The sequence below is a fragment of the Eleutherodactylus coqui genome, chromosome 1, assembly GCF_035609145.1.
Source record: "Eleutherodactylus coqui strain aEleCoq1 chromosome 1, aEleCoq1.hap1, whole genome shotgun sequence".
In the NCBI taxonomy this organism is placed as follows: domain Eukaryota; kingdom Metazoa; phylum Chordata; class Amphibia; order Anura; family Eleutherodactylidae; genus Eleutherodactylus; species Eleutherodactylus coqui.
In genome coordinates, this window is record NC_089837.1 from 490,611,808 (window position 1) to 490,629,006 (window position 17,199).

A 17,199-nucleotide genomic window follows, 5' to 3' on the forward strand; every position below is an offset into this window, starting at 1 on the left:
TTACGCCGGCCGCGTCTAACCTTCGGAGTCGATGGCGAGTGCGCATCTGTCCCCCTTCCTGGCACGCATGCGCACTTACCGCCGACTCCGGCGGGGTAGACGCAGCTGGCGAAGGAGAGACGCGTCTTGCGCCCAGCGTCACGTGCCGACCACTCGGACGAGTAATCAGTTACTCGAGAAGACCGCTGCTCGCTCGAGCATCTGCTTTAAACGAGCGTGCTCGCTCATCTCCACTGACTACCCCTCTCACCTCACTCCCCAATTTGATTAATGTTTTAGAAAAGTTTAGTCTAGACCCTAGACTCCAAGTAAACACATCCAAATCAGAAATTCTATTTTGCAATACACCCTCCTCAACCCAAAAACTTACTGAACTCAATTTTGGATTTGATGTCCGTTCCCATAATATCCCATACCTCGGGATTAAATTTACCAAAAATATTGGCACTGTATATATAAATGGAGCTATGAACCTCTTTTCCGACAACTTAAACAAGTTGAAATGGGATTGCCCTTACCTCTTTTGAATAGGTAGGGTTCATAGTTTTAAAATGATGCTGCTCCCCAGGTTATTATGTTTGTTCAGAATCCTTTCAGCTATTCATTCATTACAAAAACGAACTTTTTCTTTTATATGGTCTCACAGACGTTCACGAATTTCCAGGAATATCATGTTCCTGCATAAGAGATATGGTACCCTATCCCTCCCAAATGTTAAAAAACATGACATGGCCACCCGCTTAGCACAGCCTCCACATCCGGGCCAACTCAGAAGGCTCTCTATAGGTATCTATGGAAGCCTCTCTAATTTATCCACTTATTTGGCAATCTCTAGTTTGGACCGAGTTCCCTCTTCCTGCTAACATTAAACAAAAATCCCCGTTTACATTTTTTTCAGTCCTACTGTGGTGTAGGGTCAGATTTACATGCAATCTGCAGTCAGATCCTGCTTCCCTCATCCCATTACTTTTAAATAGAGATGAGCGAGCACCAAAATGCTCGGGGGCTCGTTACTCGAGACGAACTTTTCGCGATGCTCGAGGGTTCGTTTCGAGTAACGAACCCCATTGAAGTCAATGGGCGACCCGAGCATTTTTGTATATCGCCGATGCTCGCTAAGGTTTTCATGTGTGAAAATCTGGGCAATTCAAGAAAGTGATGGGAACGACACAGCAACGGATAGGGCAGGCGAGGGGCTACATGTTGGGCTGCATCTCAAGTTCACAGGTCCCACTATTAAGCCACAATAGCGGCAAGAGTGGGCCCCCCCAACAACTTTTACTTCTGAAAAGCCCTCATTAGCAATGCATACCTTAGCAAGCACAACACTACCTCCAACAAAGCACAATCACTGCCTGCATGACACTCCGCTGCCACTTCTCGTGGGTAACATGCTGCCCAACCCCCCCCCCCATGACCCAGTGTCCACAGCGCACACCAAACTGTCCCTGCCCAGCCTTCAGCTGCCCTCATGCCACGCCACCCTCATGTCTATTTATAAGTGCGTCTGCCAGAGGAACCGCAGGCACACACTGCAGAGGGTTGGCACGGCTAGGCAGCGACCCTCTTTAAAAGGGGCGGGGCGATAGTCCACAATGCTGTACAGAAGCAATGAGAAATCCAATCCTGTGCCACCTCCATCTGGAGCTGCACATGTGGGCATAGCAATGGGGAACCTATGTGCCACACACTATTCATTCTGTCAAGGTGTCTGCATGCCCCAGTCAGACCGCGTTTTTTTATAAATAGTCACAGGCAGGTACAACTCCGCAATGGGAATTCTGTGTGTACCCACAGCATGGGTGGCTCCCTGGAACCCACCGGCTGTACATAAATGTATCCCATTGCAGTGCCCTGGACAGCAGAGCTAACGTCAGATTGAATGCAGGTGGGCTTCGGCCCACACTGCATGCCCCAACCAGAGCAGGGTTTTTAATTCATAGACACAGGCAGGTACAACTCCCTATTGTGAAGTCCCTGTGGACCCACAGCATGGGTGGGTGCCAGGAAGCCACCGGCGGTACATAAATATATCCCATTGCATTGCCCATCACAGCTGAGGTAATAATGTCATGTTTAATGCAGGTGGGCTTCGGCCCACACTGCATGCCCCAGTCAGACTGGGGTTCTTTAGAAGTGGACACATGTAGTTACAACTCCGTGTGGACCGACAACATGGGTGGGTGCCAGGAAGCCACCGGCGGTACATAAATATATTCCATTGCATTGCCCATCACAGCTGAGGTAATAAATTCATGTTTAATGCAGGTGGGCTTCGGCCCACACTGCATGCCCCAGTCAGACTGGGGTTCTTTAGAAGTGGACACATGCAGTTACAACTCCCTGTGGACCCACAGCATGGGTGGCTCCCTGGAACCCACCGGCGGTACATAAATATATCCCATTGCATTGCCCATCACAGCTGAGGTAATAATGTCATGTTTAATGCAGGTGGGCTTCGGCCCACACTGCATGCCCCAGTCAGACTGGGGTTCTTTAGAAGTGGACACATGTAGTTACAACTCCGTGTGGACCGACAGCATGGGTGGGTGCCAGGAAGCCACCGGCGGTACATAAATATATCCCATTGCATTGCCCATCACAGCTGAGGTAATAAATTCATGTTTAATGCAGGTGGGCTTCGGCCCACACTGCATGCCCCAGTCAGACTGGGGTTCTTTAGAAGTGGACAGATGCAGTTACAACTCCCTGTGGACCCACAGCATGGGTGGCTCCCTGGAACCCACCGGCGGTACATAAATACATCCCATTGCAGTGCCCAGCACAGCTGATGTAACGTCAGCTGTAATGCAGGTGGGCTAAAAATTAATTTGATTACACTGTAGGCGAGGGCCCCCAAAAATTGGTGTACCAACAGTACTAATGTACCTCAGAAAAATTGCCCATGCCCAACCAAGAGGGCAGGTGAAACCCATTAATCGCTTTGGTTAATGTGGCTTAATTGGTAACTAGGCCTGGAGGCAGCCCAGTTAAAATAAAAATTGGTTGAGGTGAAAGTTTCAACGCTTTAATGAGCATTGAAACGTCTAAAAATTGTTTAAAAAAATTATATGACTGAGCCTTGTGGCCCTAAGAAAAATTGCCCGTTCGGCGTGATTATGTGAGGTTTCAGGAGGAGGAGCAGGAGGAGGAGGAGGAATATTATACACAGATTGATGAAGCAAAAAGGTAACCGTTTTTGATGGGGATAGAGAACGATGCTTCCATCCGCGGGTGCAGCCTACGGATTGCTTAGGTATCGCTGCTGTCCGCTGGTGGAGAAGAGAAGGCTGGGGAAATCCAGGCTTTGTTCATCTTGATGAGTGTTAGCCTGTCGGCACTGTCGGTTGACAGGCGGGTACGCTTATCTGTGATGATTCTCCCAGCCGCACTAAACACCCTCTCTGACAAGACGCTAGCCGCAGGACAAGCAAGCACCTCCGGGGCATACAGCGTGAGTTCAGGCCACGTGTCCAGCTTCGACACCCAGTAGTTGTAGGGGGCAGAGGCATCACGGAGGACGGTTGTGCGATCGGCTACGTACTCCCTCACCATCCTTTTACAGTGCTCCCGCCGACTCAGCCGTGACTGGGGAGCGGTGACACAGTCTTGCTGGGGAGCCATAAAGCTGTCAAGGGCCTTAGAGAGTGTTGCCCTGCCTGTGCTGTACATGCTGCCTGATCTCCGCGCCTCCCCTGCTACCTGGCCCTCGGAACTGCGCCTTCTGCCACTAGCGCTGTCGTATGGGAATTTTACCATCAGTTTGTCCGCCAGGGTCCTGTGGTATAGCAACACTCTCGAACCCCTTTCCTCTTCGTAGTGGCCAGAATGCGTGTAACGCGAGGGTCACGAGAAAGGCATCCTAACATGAAGTCAGCCATGTGTGCCACGGTACCTGTACGCAACACATGGCTGTCCTCACTAGGAAGATCACTTTCAGGATCCTCCTCCTCCTCCTCCTCCTCCTCCTCCTCCAGCCATACACGCTGAAAGGATGACAGGCAAGCAGCATGTGTACCCTCAGCAGTGGGCCAAGCTGTCTCTTCCCCCTCCTCCTCATCTTCCTCCTCCTCCTCCTTCTCACCACGCTGAGATATAGACAGGAGGGTGCTCTGACTATCCAGCGACATACTGTCTTCCCCCGGCTCTGTTACCGAGCGCAAAGCGTCTGCCTTTATGCTTTGCAGGGAACTTCTCAAGAGGCATAGCAGAGGAATGGTGACGCTAATGATTGCAGCATCGCCGCTCACCACCTGGGTAGACTCCTCAAACTTTCCAAGGACCTGGCAGATGTCTGCCAACCAGGCCCACTCTTCTGAAAAGAATTGAGGAGGCTGACTCCCACTGCGCCGCCCATGTTGGAGTTGGTATTCCACTATAGCTCTACGCTGCTCATAGAGCCTGGCCAACATGTGGAGCGTAGAGTTCCACCGTGTGGGCACGTCGCACAGCAGTCGGTGCACTGGCAGATTAAACCGATGTTGCAGGGTGCGCAGGGTGGCAGTGTCCGTGTGGGACTTGCGGAAATGTGCGCAGAGGCGGCGCACCTTTCCGAGCAGGTCTGACAAGCGTGGGTAGCTTTTCAGAAAGCGCTGAACCACCAAATTAAAGACGTGGGCCAGGCATGGCACGTGCGTGAGGCTGCCGAGCTGCAGAGCCGCCACCAGTTTACGGCCGTTGTCACACACGACCATGCCCGGCTGGAGGCTCAGTGGCGCAAGCCAGCAATCGGTCTGCTCTGTCAGACCCTGCAGCAGTTCGTGGGCCATGTGCCTCTTATCTCCTAAGCTGAGTAGTTTCAGCATGGCCTGCTGACGCTTGCCCACCGCTGTGCTGCCACGACGCGCGACACCGACTGCTGGCGACGTGCTGCTGCTGCTGAAACATCTTGATTGCGAGACAGGAGTTGCGTTGGAGGAGGAGGAGGAGGAGGATGGTGCTTTAGTGGAGGAAGCATACACCGCCGCAGATACCACCACTGAGCTGGGGCCCGCAATTCTGGGGGTGGGTAGGACGTGAGCGGTCCCAGGCTCTGACTCTGTCCCAGCCTCCACTAAATTCACCCAATGTGCCGTCAGGGAGATATAGTGGCCCTGCCCGCCTGTGCTTGTCCACGTGTCCGTTGTTAAGTGGACCTTGGCAGTAACCGCGTTGGTGAGGGCGCGTACAATGTTGCGGGAGACGTGGTCGTGCAGGGCTGGGACGGCACATCGGGAAAAGTAGTGGCGACTGGGAACTGAGTAGCGCGGGGCCGCCGCCGCCATCATACTTTTGAAGGACTCCGTTTCCACAACCCTATACGGCAGCATCTCCAGGCTGATAAATTTGGCTATGTGCACGTTTAACGCTTGAGCGTGCGGGTGCGTGGCGGCGTACTTGCGCTTGCGCTCAAACACTTGCGCTAGCGACGGCTGGACGCTGCGCTGACAGACATTGCTGGATGGGGCCGAGGACAGCGGAGGTGAGGGTGTGGGTGCAGGCCAGGAGACGGTAGTGCCTGTGTCCTCAGAGCGGGGTTGGATCTCAGTGGCAGGTTGGGGCACAGGGGGAGAGGCAGCGGTGCAAACCGGAGGCGGTGAACGGCCTTCGTCCCACCTTGTGGGGTGCTTGGCCATCATATGTCTGCGCATGCTGGTGGTGGTGAGGCTGGTGGTGGTGGCTCCCCGGGCTGATCTTGGCGCGACAAAGGTTGCACACCACTGTTCGTCGGTCGTCTGCACTCTCAGTGAAAAACTGCCAGACCTTTGAGCACCTCGGCCTCTGCAGGGTGGCATGGCGCGAGGGGGCGCTTTAGGAAACAGTTGGTGGATTATTCGGTCTGGCCCTGCCTCTACCCCTGGCCACCGCACTGCCTCTTGCAACCTGCCCTGCTGCTGCCCTTGCCTCCCCCTCTGAAGACCTGTCCTCAGTAGGCGTAGCAAACCAGGTGGGGTCAGTCACCTCATCGTCCTGCTGCTCTTCCTCTGAATCCTCTGTGCGCTCCTCCCTCGGACTTACTGCCCTTACTACTACCTCACTGATAGACAACTGTGTCTCATCGTCATCGGCCTCCTCACCCACTGAAAGGTCTTGAGACAGTTGCCGGAAGTCCCCAGCCTCATCCCCTGGACCCCGGGAACTTTCCAATGGTTCGGCATCAGTCACGATAAACTCCTCTGGTGGGAGAGGAACCACTGCTGCCCAATCTGAGCAGGGGCCCGAGAACAGTTCCTGGGAGTCTGCCCGCTCCTCAGAATGTGTCATTTTCATGGAGTGAGGAGGCTGGGAGGAAGGAGGAGCAGCAGCCAGAGGATTCTGAGTTGCAGCAGTGGACGGCGCAGAACTGTGGGTGGACGATAGATTGCTGGAAGCACTTTCTGCCATCCACGACAGGACCTGCTCACACTTCTCATTTTCTAATAAAGGTCTACCGCGTGGACCCATTAATTGTGTGATGAATGTGGGGACGCCAGAAACGTGCCTCTCTCCTAATCCCGCAGCAGTCGGCTGCGATACACCTGGATCAGGAGCTCGGCCTGTGCCCACACCCTGACTTGGGCCTCCGCGTCCTCGGCCGCGTCCACGTCCTCTAGGCCTACCCCTACCCCTCAGCATGCTGTATTACCAGTAATGCAGAAACAGAACGCTGTAATTAAATGTGCCGCTTATTGGCCTGTGGTTGGAGGCTGACTTCGCTTACGGAACGCCAGGAAATAATTTGGCGCAAGCCTGCTGTAACACTTAGCTGGCTGCGTATGATTTTGTAGAACTATTACACCCAGCACAGACAGACCCAGAACACTGAGCACAGTGACAGGCAGGCCAAATAGATTTTTTGCCCAAAATTTTTTAGCAAAGGCCCACTGCCTATATTCAATCAATAATATGTCTTCTGTCCCTGCCTAAGCACTTCTGTCCCTGGAGTATTACTGCAGGGCGCAATGCTCTGCACGGCCGATATACCCAAAAAAAAAAATGTGCAACACTGCAAAAAGCAGACTCCACAGTACTGCACACGGTTAGATGTGGCCCTAAGAAGGACCGTTGGGGTTCTTGAAGCCTAAAATACTCCTAACGCTCTCCCTATAGCAGCTCCAACAAGATAGCACTGTCCCTGATCTGTGTCAGAATGCATCTGAGGCGAGCCGCGGGAGGGGCCGATTTTTATACTTGGGTGACACCTGATCTCCCCAGCCACTCACTGCAGGGGGGTGGTACACGGCTTGAACGTCGCAGGGGGAAGTTGTAATCCCTTCCCTGTCTTTCAATTGGCCAGAAAAGCGCGCTAACGTCTCAGAGATGAAAGTGAAAGTAACTCGAACATCGCGTGGTACTCGTTACGAGTAACGAGCATCTCGAACACGCTAATACTCGAACGAGTATCAAGCTCGGACGAGTACATTCGCTCATCTCTACTTTTAAACCTTATATTCCTGCCAGGGGATGATATTAACCAATTTAATTGGTGGAATGTTAATAATCTTACTACCCTATATGATTTCTTGATATATGATAAAGTGATCTCCCAAAGTTCTATCAATACCAACTAAAAACCACCACCTGAGGAATGGTGGAGAAAAATCCAGGTCTTTCATTTACTCTCCTCTCTCAATAACACCTCAACTAAAATAGAGCTAAGTCCCATGAAAGCTATCTGCAAATTCTCTCTTTTATCTCCAGGTATCCTTGCCCACTTATAGCATTTTGAATGATACTTTAAATAAAACCAAACTTTTACTTATGACTCAATGAGAGGAATTTCTGAGTTCCTCGTTGACTCTAGAATGCTGGCACCATTGCTGTGAATTGTTAAGTAAGAACAGCTGGCAGGTCTCATTGACTGAAACATCATTAAAAGTACTCCACAGAGTGTATATGGTCCTGACCAAAATTCATGCTATGTACCCCGAGATCCTGGACTCCTGCTTCCGGGGTTGTGGTGAATTGGTCACACATCTTCATGTATGGTGGGCTTGCCCCATTGCTCAATTCTTTTGGAAGAAGGGGGCTCCTTAAATTACTTCCATTGTAGGGTGCTCCTATGGACTAGATCCCTTTTATTCTCCTACTGGCATCCGTAATGTCTCCTTCAAACTGCTACAATATATTACAATGGCAACTCGCATTCATATTGCACAGCATTGGTGTCAACAACATTTACCATTTGAGCCATTGATCAATCACATAAACAAAATAATGCTACATGAGAAACTTAAGATTTGCGAACAAAGGTTGTCCAACAATGTACCCAACCTGCAATTCTATTCTCAACTTTGGATCTTCTTCGGGAAACTGGAGAGCCGCCCTGTTGACTATCTTAGGTTCAGACCTTCTATCTACAATATACAAGGTTGTGCCGTATAGTCCTCTTCCTGTTGTTCTGTTCTGTTAGGGACTTAATTTTGATTATTTGAATTATTTGTCCCTTTCACTTTAATCACTTTAATTACTTCAACTACTTTAATTATATGTTTATATCTGTCTAATGTTATGTCCTCCTGTGAGGGGTTATTTTGCCTTCATGTTGGGTTAAATTCTCAATAAATACCTTTAAAATGTAAAAGTGGAGAACAAGTTACGAATTGTGCGTCCACTGGGTGAATCTTCACCAAACTTTGTTCGAAAATGACGTTGCACACTAATAACAAATTGGTAGATATGAAAGTCAGAGGCAATTTTGTCTCATATTTCCCTGGAAATGACTATAATACAACTTTTTGGGCATCATTTAGCAAAACAGTCTTACAGTAAGACTGTCCTCTTTGTCCATAGCAACCAATCGCAATGCAGCTTTCATTTTACTTCAGCAACTAGAGACATGAAAACTGCGCTGTGATTGGTAGCTACGGACAACAAGAACATCTTACTATTAGACAGTTTTGCTAAATGAAAATTTTTGAGTTTCTGTTTCCATTGATATCAAATCTCTGTATCTGAATGTCATTAAACGTGAATTATGAGGGTTTTACAGCCGGAAAGTGTTTCTGGTCAAGTCGGCCGCATTAGTGTTATCTGGGGTGTTTTAGCATCTGTCACTGAATTGCTATTTATGCATTGGCCAAGCATCTGAATTATTGTGTGTTTGAGTTACATCTGACTTCACATAAATTGTTATTCATTGTTTCAACCATTATCCAACTAGGGAGAGTCAGGATTTCCCTAGGTTCCTGACATAGGGTCGCCCTCATCAGGGCAAGTACTCTACTTTTTGGTAGGGTCACTTCGCATCATGAAGTTATGGTCAGATTTCCTGTTCTTTCACTTTTTGGTTTCGTTATAAATATTTTGTGCTCTCCATTTTAGTATATTGTGCATATATATGCTCTTTAAAGGAAATAAATTATGTCCGATGCGGACGAGGTGTGTTTTGCATCCAGCTTGGATGTAATACTATGTAAAGTTTTGGGCCGTTTGGAGGTTGGCAGAGTGGTCTAACACTGCATTTTTAAAAACTTTTTTGCTTAGTTTTGAATAATTTATGTCTACATTCAGTTCTCGACTTTGAGTAATATCTCAAAATCAGGAAAAATGCATGACTAAATCACTTATTGAAAGGCAACAGTTACAGACATAGAGGCATAGAAGGAGACATCCTGTTAAGGTTTACTTTTCTCCTGGACAGCTCAGTTGTTCTGTTTGATGATCCCACCTTCAATAAGGCGGCCAGCTGGCTGCCCTGATATAACGGCTCTAGACACAGTCTGCATTTACATCCTGAAATATTCCACAACCAGTGTACAGATTATTTGGTGCCTGTGTTCGGAGAAATGTATTCTAATCCATGGCATAATCCAGATGTTATTCTACGTAACACTACTACAGAACTGGTGGAAAGAGCCCCCTTAATACAGAACGCAGACCAGACCTCCATTAACCCCTTGAGTGGCACGCCCGGAAATTTTCCGGGACGAGCTCCACTGCCCATAGTAATATACCCCGGAAGATTTCCGGGATATGTATCACTATGGGAGCTGCAGAGCACAATGCCACAAGCTGTGGCATTGTTCTCTGCCTGCACTGTCCCACAGGAAACTAACAGGACATTGAGAAGCAGGAAGATATAGCCGATATGCCGGCAATCTCCTGCTTGTAATGTCCTGCTTTGTTTACAGGTTGCTATATGTGACCATCGGCTTGTCAGAAGCAAGCGAATGGTCTCTGTTGCAGGGAGAGCTGGTGCTTGGCTGTCAGAGGACAGCTAGGTACCAGCTCTTACAGCAGAGATCAGAGAAAACCTCTGATCTCTGCTGTGTTAACCCTTTATATGCTGCAGGGCTGCCACCATGGGACTCCCCTCAGAATGTGATCAGGGAGTCCTGATGGGTCTCTGTGGAAGTCCCCTAAAGGGACAAAAATAAAAAAAAAGTAAAACAAAAAAGTAAAAAAAAGTTAAAAATTATTTAAAAAATAAAATTAATAAAATTAAAAACACTTGTCTCCCTTTACTTTGTGAAAAATTAAAAATAAAACTACACATGTGGTATCCCTGCATCGTAACGACCCAGAGAAGGAAGTTAGTACATTATTTAACCCCTTAATGACACGGTCCCTTTTTTTCTTCTTTCCCCGTTTTTTTCCCCTCCCCCCGTTTAAAAAATCATAACTTCTTTATTTATCCATCGACGTCGCTGTATGAGGGCTTGTTTTTTGCGGAATGAGTTATATTTTTCAATGGTACTATTTAAAGTACCATATAATGTACTGAAAAACTTTTACAAAAATCTAAGTGGAGTAAAATGAAAGAAAAATGACATTCCACCATCCTTCAGTGCGTTTTGTTTCTACGGCACACAAACTGCAACAAAATGACCTAATAACTTTATTCTATGGGGCTGTGCGATTACTACGATACCAAATGGGTATACTTTTTTTTACTGTAGCACTTGTATTTTTTTTTCAAAGACATTTAATTTTTAAAATTATTTTCTGCTGCACCTTCTGCGCGCAATAACTTATTTATTTTTCCATTGACGTACTTGAGCAAGGGCACATTTTTTGCGGGACGTCCTTTAGTTAACGTTGGTACCATTTTGGAATACATGCGACTCTTTGATCGCTTTTTATTGCATTTTTTCTGGGAGACAGGGTGACTGAAAAAGTGCATTTCTGGCGTTCTTTATTTTTTTTTCGGCCTACATTCACCATGTACGGTAAATAATACACTACTTTGATAGATCAGACATTTACGGACGCGGCGAAACCAAATATGTATTTTTCTTTTATGATTTAGATTTTTTTTATTATAGATATGGCAAAAGGAGGGTGATTTAACTTGTATTACTTTTTTCCCCCAATCTCCCTACAAATTTTTTCACAAAAGTTATGCAATACATTATATATACCCCAAAATGATGCCATCAAAAAGTACAACTTCTCCAGCAAAAAAGTAGTCCTCAGATGGCCGTGTCAATGGAAAAATGAAAAAGTTATGGCTCTTGGAACGCGACTGCAAAATTAGTTGAAATTAAATGATTGGCCCATTTAAAAAACCTGCCCTGATGGGCATGACAGGGGGGTAGGAAACCCGCCACTCAAGGGGTTAATATAGCGCCCAGACCATATTCCATATATCAATACAGACACTATACAAGACCTCCTTTATTTTGGACCCCAGACATAAAATTGGTCCAAGTTTTAGTGGAGAAATATAATTACTTGGCTGTCTGTGCCACAGAGGTTCCCAGGCTCCTCTTCTGTCTTCCAAGATGGCCATAGTGCTTTTCTGACTACCCAATGCACACTATGTGTTGGGAGTGCATCGCTGATCTATGATACTACATGCTGCTGTCTGATTGGCCAATGATGCTCTTTTCAACATTACTGGCCAATCTGAAAGCGCACCATAGCCATCTTGGCAGACAGAAGTGGGTCTTGGGAACCAACAGATCTACAGCAGAATGGTGCAAACAGAGGAAGCCAGGTAATCTACCCTGTTGTCCTGAAAATAAGACATACCCTGAAAATAAGACATAGCATGATTTTCCAGAATTTGTGAGGATGCAAAATGATTTTTCAAGCTTTGAGGATGCTTGAAATATAAGCCCTACTCCAAAATTAAGCCCTGCTAACAGTTATTAAAAAAGTCAATTTAAATAGTGTCCAGGCAGCTATATATGTAAAAAAGTTAAACCTTTTTGAACAAAAATTAATATAAGACACTGTCTTATTTTCAGGGAAACACGGTAGATAATAATGGAGTGCACCAGGTAATAATCTAGAAAATCAGTTAATAATTCCTGGCATAATCTAGACGTTATACTATGTTACACTACTATAGAACTGGTGGAGAGACTTCAATTAATTTGGCACCCAGACCAGGCCTCCCTCGATGTGTACCCCGGGTCATACCTCTATTCTAATACGGACCCCACACCAGACACCCTTTAAAGTGATCCTATTATGCAAATGGAGAGCCGCAGGTAATATTTTATCCCAAAGACCAGAGGGGAATTTTAATACAATGGATTTCAGACCAGACCTCTTGGATAACTACAGACCCCAGATCTCCATTAGTACAGACCCCCGAACAGCTGTGCAGATACTTACCTCTCCCCATCTCCTGCAGTCCTCTTCACTCCTGAGTGCCATTACTGATAACATCATGATGCCAGGATCAGGACTTTGCACATTGCCTATGATTGAAGAGGACTGCAGAAGCAGGAAGAGGTGAGTATATTTTATAGAGGATGCTTCACTCGGGAGCTTTGTCTTTTCTTCTAGGTCTTTCCTTTTTTCTTGGAGTTTCCTGGACTTTCTGATACTTCAACATACATGATAATCTGTTGCCTATCAGGTCCTGTTAAAGACATCTGACTATTTATACAGAATGTCCTGTGACATTATATGGCTATTTTACTACTTGTACTAGTAAAGCGGAGACCTTTCCCTTCTATTTCTGCCCAGGATTTGATTGCACTGATATTAAGGACTATTTTGGAACAAATTCAAAAGCTCCAAGTGGAATATACATTATCCAGCCAGAAGGAACTCACTTCCAATTTGAGGTAATTACCTAAGAAAAAATATCTCTATGTTCTGCTTATGTGACGTGTATGAGAACTATAGTTCTGGTCTCCCATTATTAAGGTAGTTGTCCCACTTTTAGCTATTGATGTCCTATCCTCAGCAGCTGGTGTCTTTGTGTTCTGAGGTGTTCTGAGCTGTTTTGCTGCAGAAAGTAGACAGCACCATACATTAGTTAGGGTGCTGTCTGGGTTAGTACTGCAGGCTGAGCTCTATTAAAGTTAATGTGACTCAACCTGCAGTACCAAGTCAGGCCACTGCACAATGAACAGCGCTGCCTGCTTCCTGCAGCAAAATGGCTCCATACAATAAGACACCAGCTCAGGAAAACAGTTGATTCCTTGAGGATAAGTCATCAGTAGCTACATGTGAGATGACCTCTTTAATCATGAATTTATATCCAGAGCTTCCCTACATTCGGGGATGGACAAAAATATGGAAACACTGAACAAAATGCATGCCTTAAAATAGGTCTCTACATGTCTTCTTGAAATATAATTTACAATCCCTTCTATCTTAAGTTGAGGTAATATGTCATAGATGCTGCCGGGCAGAAAACATCTGCCCGAGCAATAAGGTTCTATTGGTCAGGGGTTTGAGTCACTCAACTCCTGTTACCTGCTGGCTCCCAAAACCACCCAGAGCCGGGCAAGAGGTGAAGTAAACACAAATTTGGTGGGAAAGCTCTCAGTCAAGCAGGGGTCAAAAGGGCAGCTCAGTGCTAATGATTAAAATCCCATGCATTTTGTAGGTGTTTCCATATTTTTGTCCACCCCCTGTAAATATCACAGCCCTTGAGCTGACCACTGTTATGAATTCATAACTGTACATAGTGTGTATGTGTATATGTTACAGTGTTACAGGATAAACTCTTGTACAGAGGAAATTTGGATTGCCAAAACTCAAAAAAGGTCAAAAAATCTAATAAAGCTTAATGAGTAATTGCACTAATGTATCGTAAAACATTTGACATGTCAAAAGGTATGGTCAGTGGGGTCTGATCGCTGAAATGAAGGACCCACAGTGCTTACTCGAGTGCTGTGCTTCTTTGGTTGTGTCCATTACTCTTCGTCTATTCTTGAGTCATAGAAGCCTATACTCTTCTTTAGACTTCTACGAGCCCATCTTCAGCTTATCATAACCACCTCCTACTTTCGATGTTGGCAGTGCGTGTCCTATGAAGGGTTGACTTGGTGGGTATATAAGGTGTACAGGAAGCTGTCTGCTCACACATATCACTCGCTGTCATGGGTAAAAGGGACGATTTATCAGAGTTGCAAAAAGGGATTATTATTGGTTTTCGGGCCAAGGATGGTGGTATTTCTCCAATACACTACAGTAAGGAAGCTCATGAAAATGAACCAGGTGGCTACCAGATGTGTCTAAAACAACAGTTTAGCGAACCCAACTGCGTATGGGACTCTGAAGCAGATGGATGGTCACTGCACCTATGCTAACAAAGGTGCATCTGAAGAAAAGGCTTCAATTTGCATGGCTGCATTGGAATTGGACCACCACTGATTGTCAAAGGATTGCCTTCTCCGATGAGTTTTCTGCTTCATCGACCGGATGGACATTGGCTTGTCAGGCGAGAAAAATCAGGGAACAAATACCCTGCAACCATTGCTGAAAGAACATAAGCTGGTGGCAGAGTTATGGTCTTGAGAAGTTTTTTGTGGCATTTTCTGGGCCGCTCATCCATCTGGAAGGCACTTTAAACCCATTTAGTTATGAATCCATCCTTGTAGATCAGCAACTTTTTCACAACTGTAAGGCCGGCTTCACACGGGCGAGAAAATTGCACGAGATTTGTGCATTTTTGTGACGTTCAAATTTCACACAAATATAAGCCCCATTTTTTGAATGCGGTCATACACATGAGCAATTTTTATTTTTATTGCATAGCACTGCAATGTGATGCTATGCGAGAAACAAATCACAGCCTGTTCTATCTGGCTGTGTGACCTTGCGCGCAGCCCGATTAAAAGCAATAGAAGAACTCCACGATCCTTTGCTGCGGCTGTGACAGCCGCAACGCGGATTGCCTTCATCCTTTCAAACGGTTGTTTGCACTATTCTGCTTTAGGTTGCTATGCCGATATCCCTATGTTTCCAGATTTTGTCCATGTTTAGCACTGCGCTTCGTCCCAGTGCTATCCTACGTTTTATATCTGGCATAGATTCTTCCTCAAAATTAGGCAAAGGCCCATTTTTTCAGCTGCTTCAGACCGGCTTCTGTTTCTGCAATCACTTGTGTCATCCGCATAACGAAGATTGTTGATGTTTCTGCCACCTATTTTCACCACGGTTTCCAATTCGTCTAGGTCCATTTTTCAGATGATCACTTCCGCATATAGGTTAAACAGGAAGGGATGCAGCCCTGTCGGACACCTTTGCCGATCCCAAACCAATCTGTGTCCCCATACTGTGTTCGCACAGTGGCTTCTTGATTGTTATAAAGAGATTTTATCAGTAGACTAGATGTGCCGATATGCCCAGCTCTTGTAGGGTACGCCATAGTTTGTCATTGTCAATGCAGTCAAAGGCCTTGATATAGTCGAAGCTCATGTAGATATTCTTTTGGTATTCTTGAGCTTTTTCCATGGTCCATCGGTGGTTTGCAATATGGTCGGGGGTACCGTGTCCTCCCCGGAATCCTCCCCAGGCATCAAGGAGTGCCGCTTCAACTACTGATCTCAGTGTTTCCTGTATAATTTGAGAATGATCTTGCTTGCCTATATCTTGAGGGCTATTGTTCAGTAGTTGGAGCAATTCTGGGAGTCGCCTTTCTTTAGTAGATGGATATTTTGTATATACATATGCTTGACAAAGACGAGTGTGTCGAAACATCACATGTAATTTGGAGTTCAAATAAACCTCATTTACCTTTTTCTTCTACAATCTATGGAGTGCAGTTGAGTTCCTGAGTGCCGCACAAGCTTATATTGGTTTGTAGAGGGATGAAGACAGATCTTTTCTAGCCTTGTGGCCATTGTGTGGATGCCCATACTGCCTGGCATAGATCTACAGTACTTGCCCTTAATGGTTTATTCTGATTGGCTGTTCACTGAGGCCAATCATTTACCAGTTACTGTAACTGCAGATACTATTGGCTGGGTCTTCCAGAAAATTGCATGCACTACATATCGGCACCGCCTGTGGCATTATGTGTTGCATGTGGTTTCAAGTTCTAATGGCTCTTGAAAGGCCATAGTAAGTTATAGATATTAGAAGCAGAGTGAGCACGGTATACAGTGAGTTATATAATTCATATACTGGAGGAATAAATCATACGTTCCCTTCTCAGTCTCGTAAATGTGTGTTACATTTCTCACTGCAAATTCCAGCAGCCGCGCCAACACATGACATCAGGGGTTTGTGTCCGGGAATATCTGGAGGTGTCTCGCAGCAATGCTTCTGGTGTTACTGGATGTCTCCTCATCTATTCACACAGATGGAGACATGTTTCCAACTGAATACTAAATGCTACATTTAACCCCTTAAGGACCAGAAACTTTTTAGGGACTTTACCCACGTGGTGATTTTACAGCTCTATTTTTTATCTTCTTCAGCTACCAAAATTATTTTTGCTGATTTTTTAAATATCTTCCTTCACTGATTTTTTTTTAGTTTTATTGGGGGTAAAAAGCTAAAAAAAACGATTTTTTTTAAATTTAGAGTTGTTTATTTTAAAATTAGGATATTTGCGCTTAAATAAAGTATAGTAATAGTTTTCTCCTTTTCAGACGTTTTGATATGTAATTTGTATAGTTATGGCGATAGTTGTGGTTGGTGTCGATCATTTTCTTATTTATATATATTTTTATTTTATTCGGTCATCGCACCACTTGCTAGGTGTACGCGATGCGAGGTCTCCTACTGAAGACAATGGGAGAAGGTCAACGGTCCTCCGCCGCAGCTGTTAGGGATTCCTACATCCCTGAGGTGATGCAAGGCTGTTTTGACATGAAAACACCTCGCATCTACGAGAATTCACATGGTGGGGAGCACGATATATGGGCAGGATTCCTGGCGCCATTGTGAAGTTAGCCTTAGGCTTCATTCCCACGAGTGTATATCGTCCGCCGTTTTCACAGCCGGCCGATATACGCTACCATCTGGGACGTAGAGGCTCATGAACAGGCGCACAAATCAAATGTTTGTGCACCCGTTCAGATAGCATGGGGCTCGGCCCAT

At 46.0% G+C, this 17,199-nt stretch overlaps 1 protein-coding gene across 2 annotated transcripts in view; it reads left to right on the forward strand.

Moving 5' to 3' along the window:
* ANGPTL5 (angiopoietin like 5) overlaps positions 1-17,199 on the forward strand; it is an 80,085-nt gene that overhangs the window by 28,997 nt on the left and 33,889 nt on the right. For both annotated transcript variants that reach the window (XM_066586544.1, XM_066586551.1), the window contains exon 5: positions 12,883-12,983. In XM_066586544.1, the coding sequence (XP_066442641.1) occupies positions 12,883-12,983 (101 nt within the window). The remainder of the gene's footprint in view (positions 1-12,882; positions 12,984-17,199) is intronic.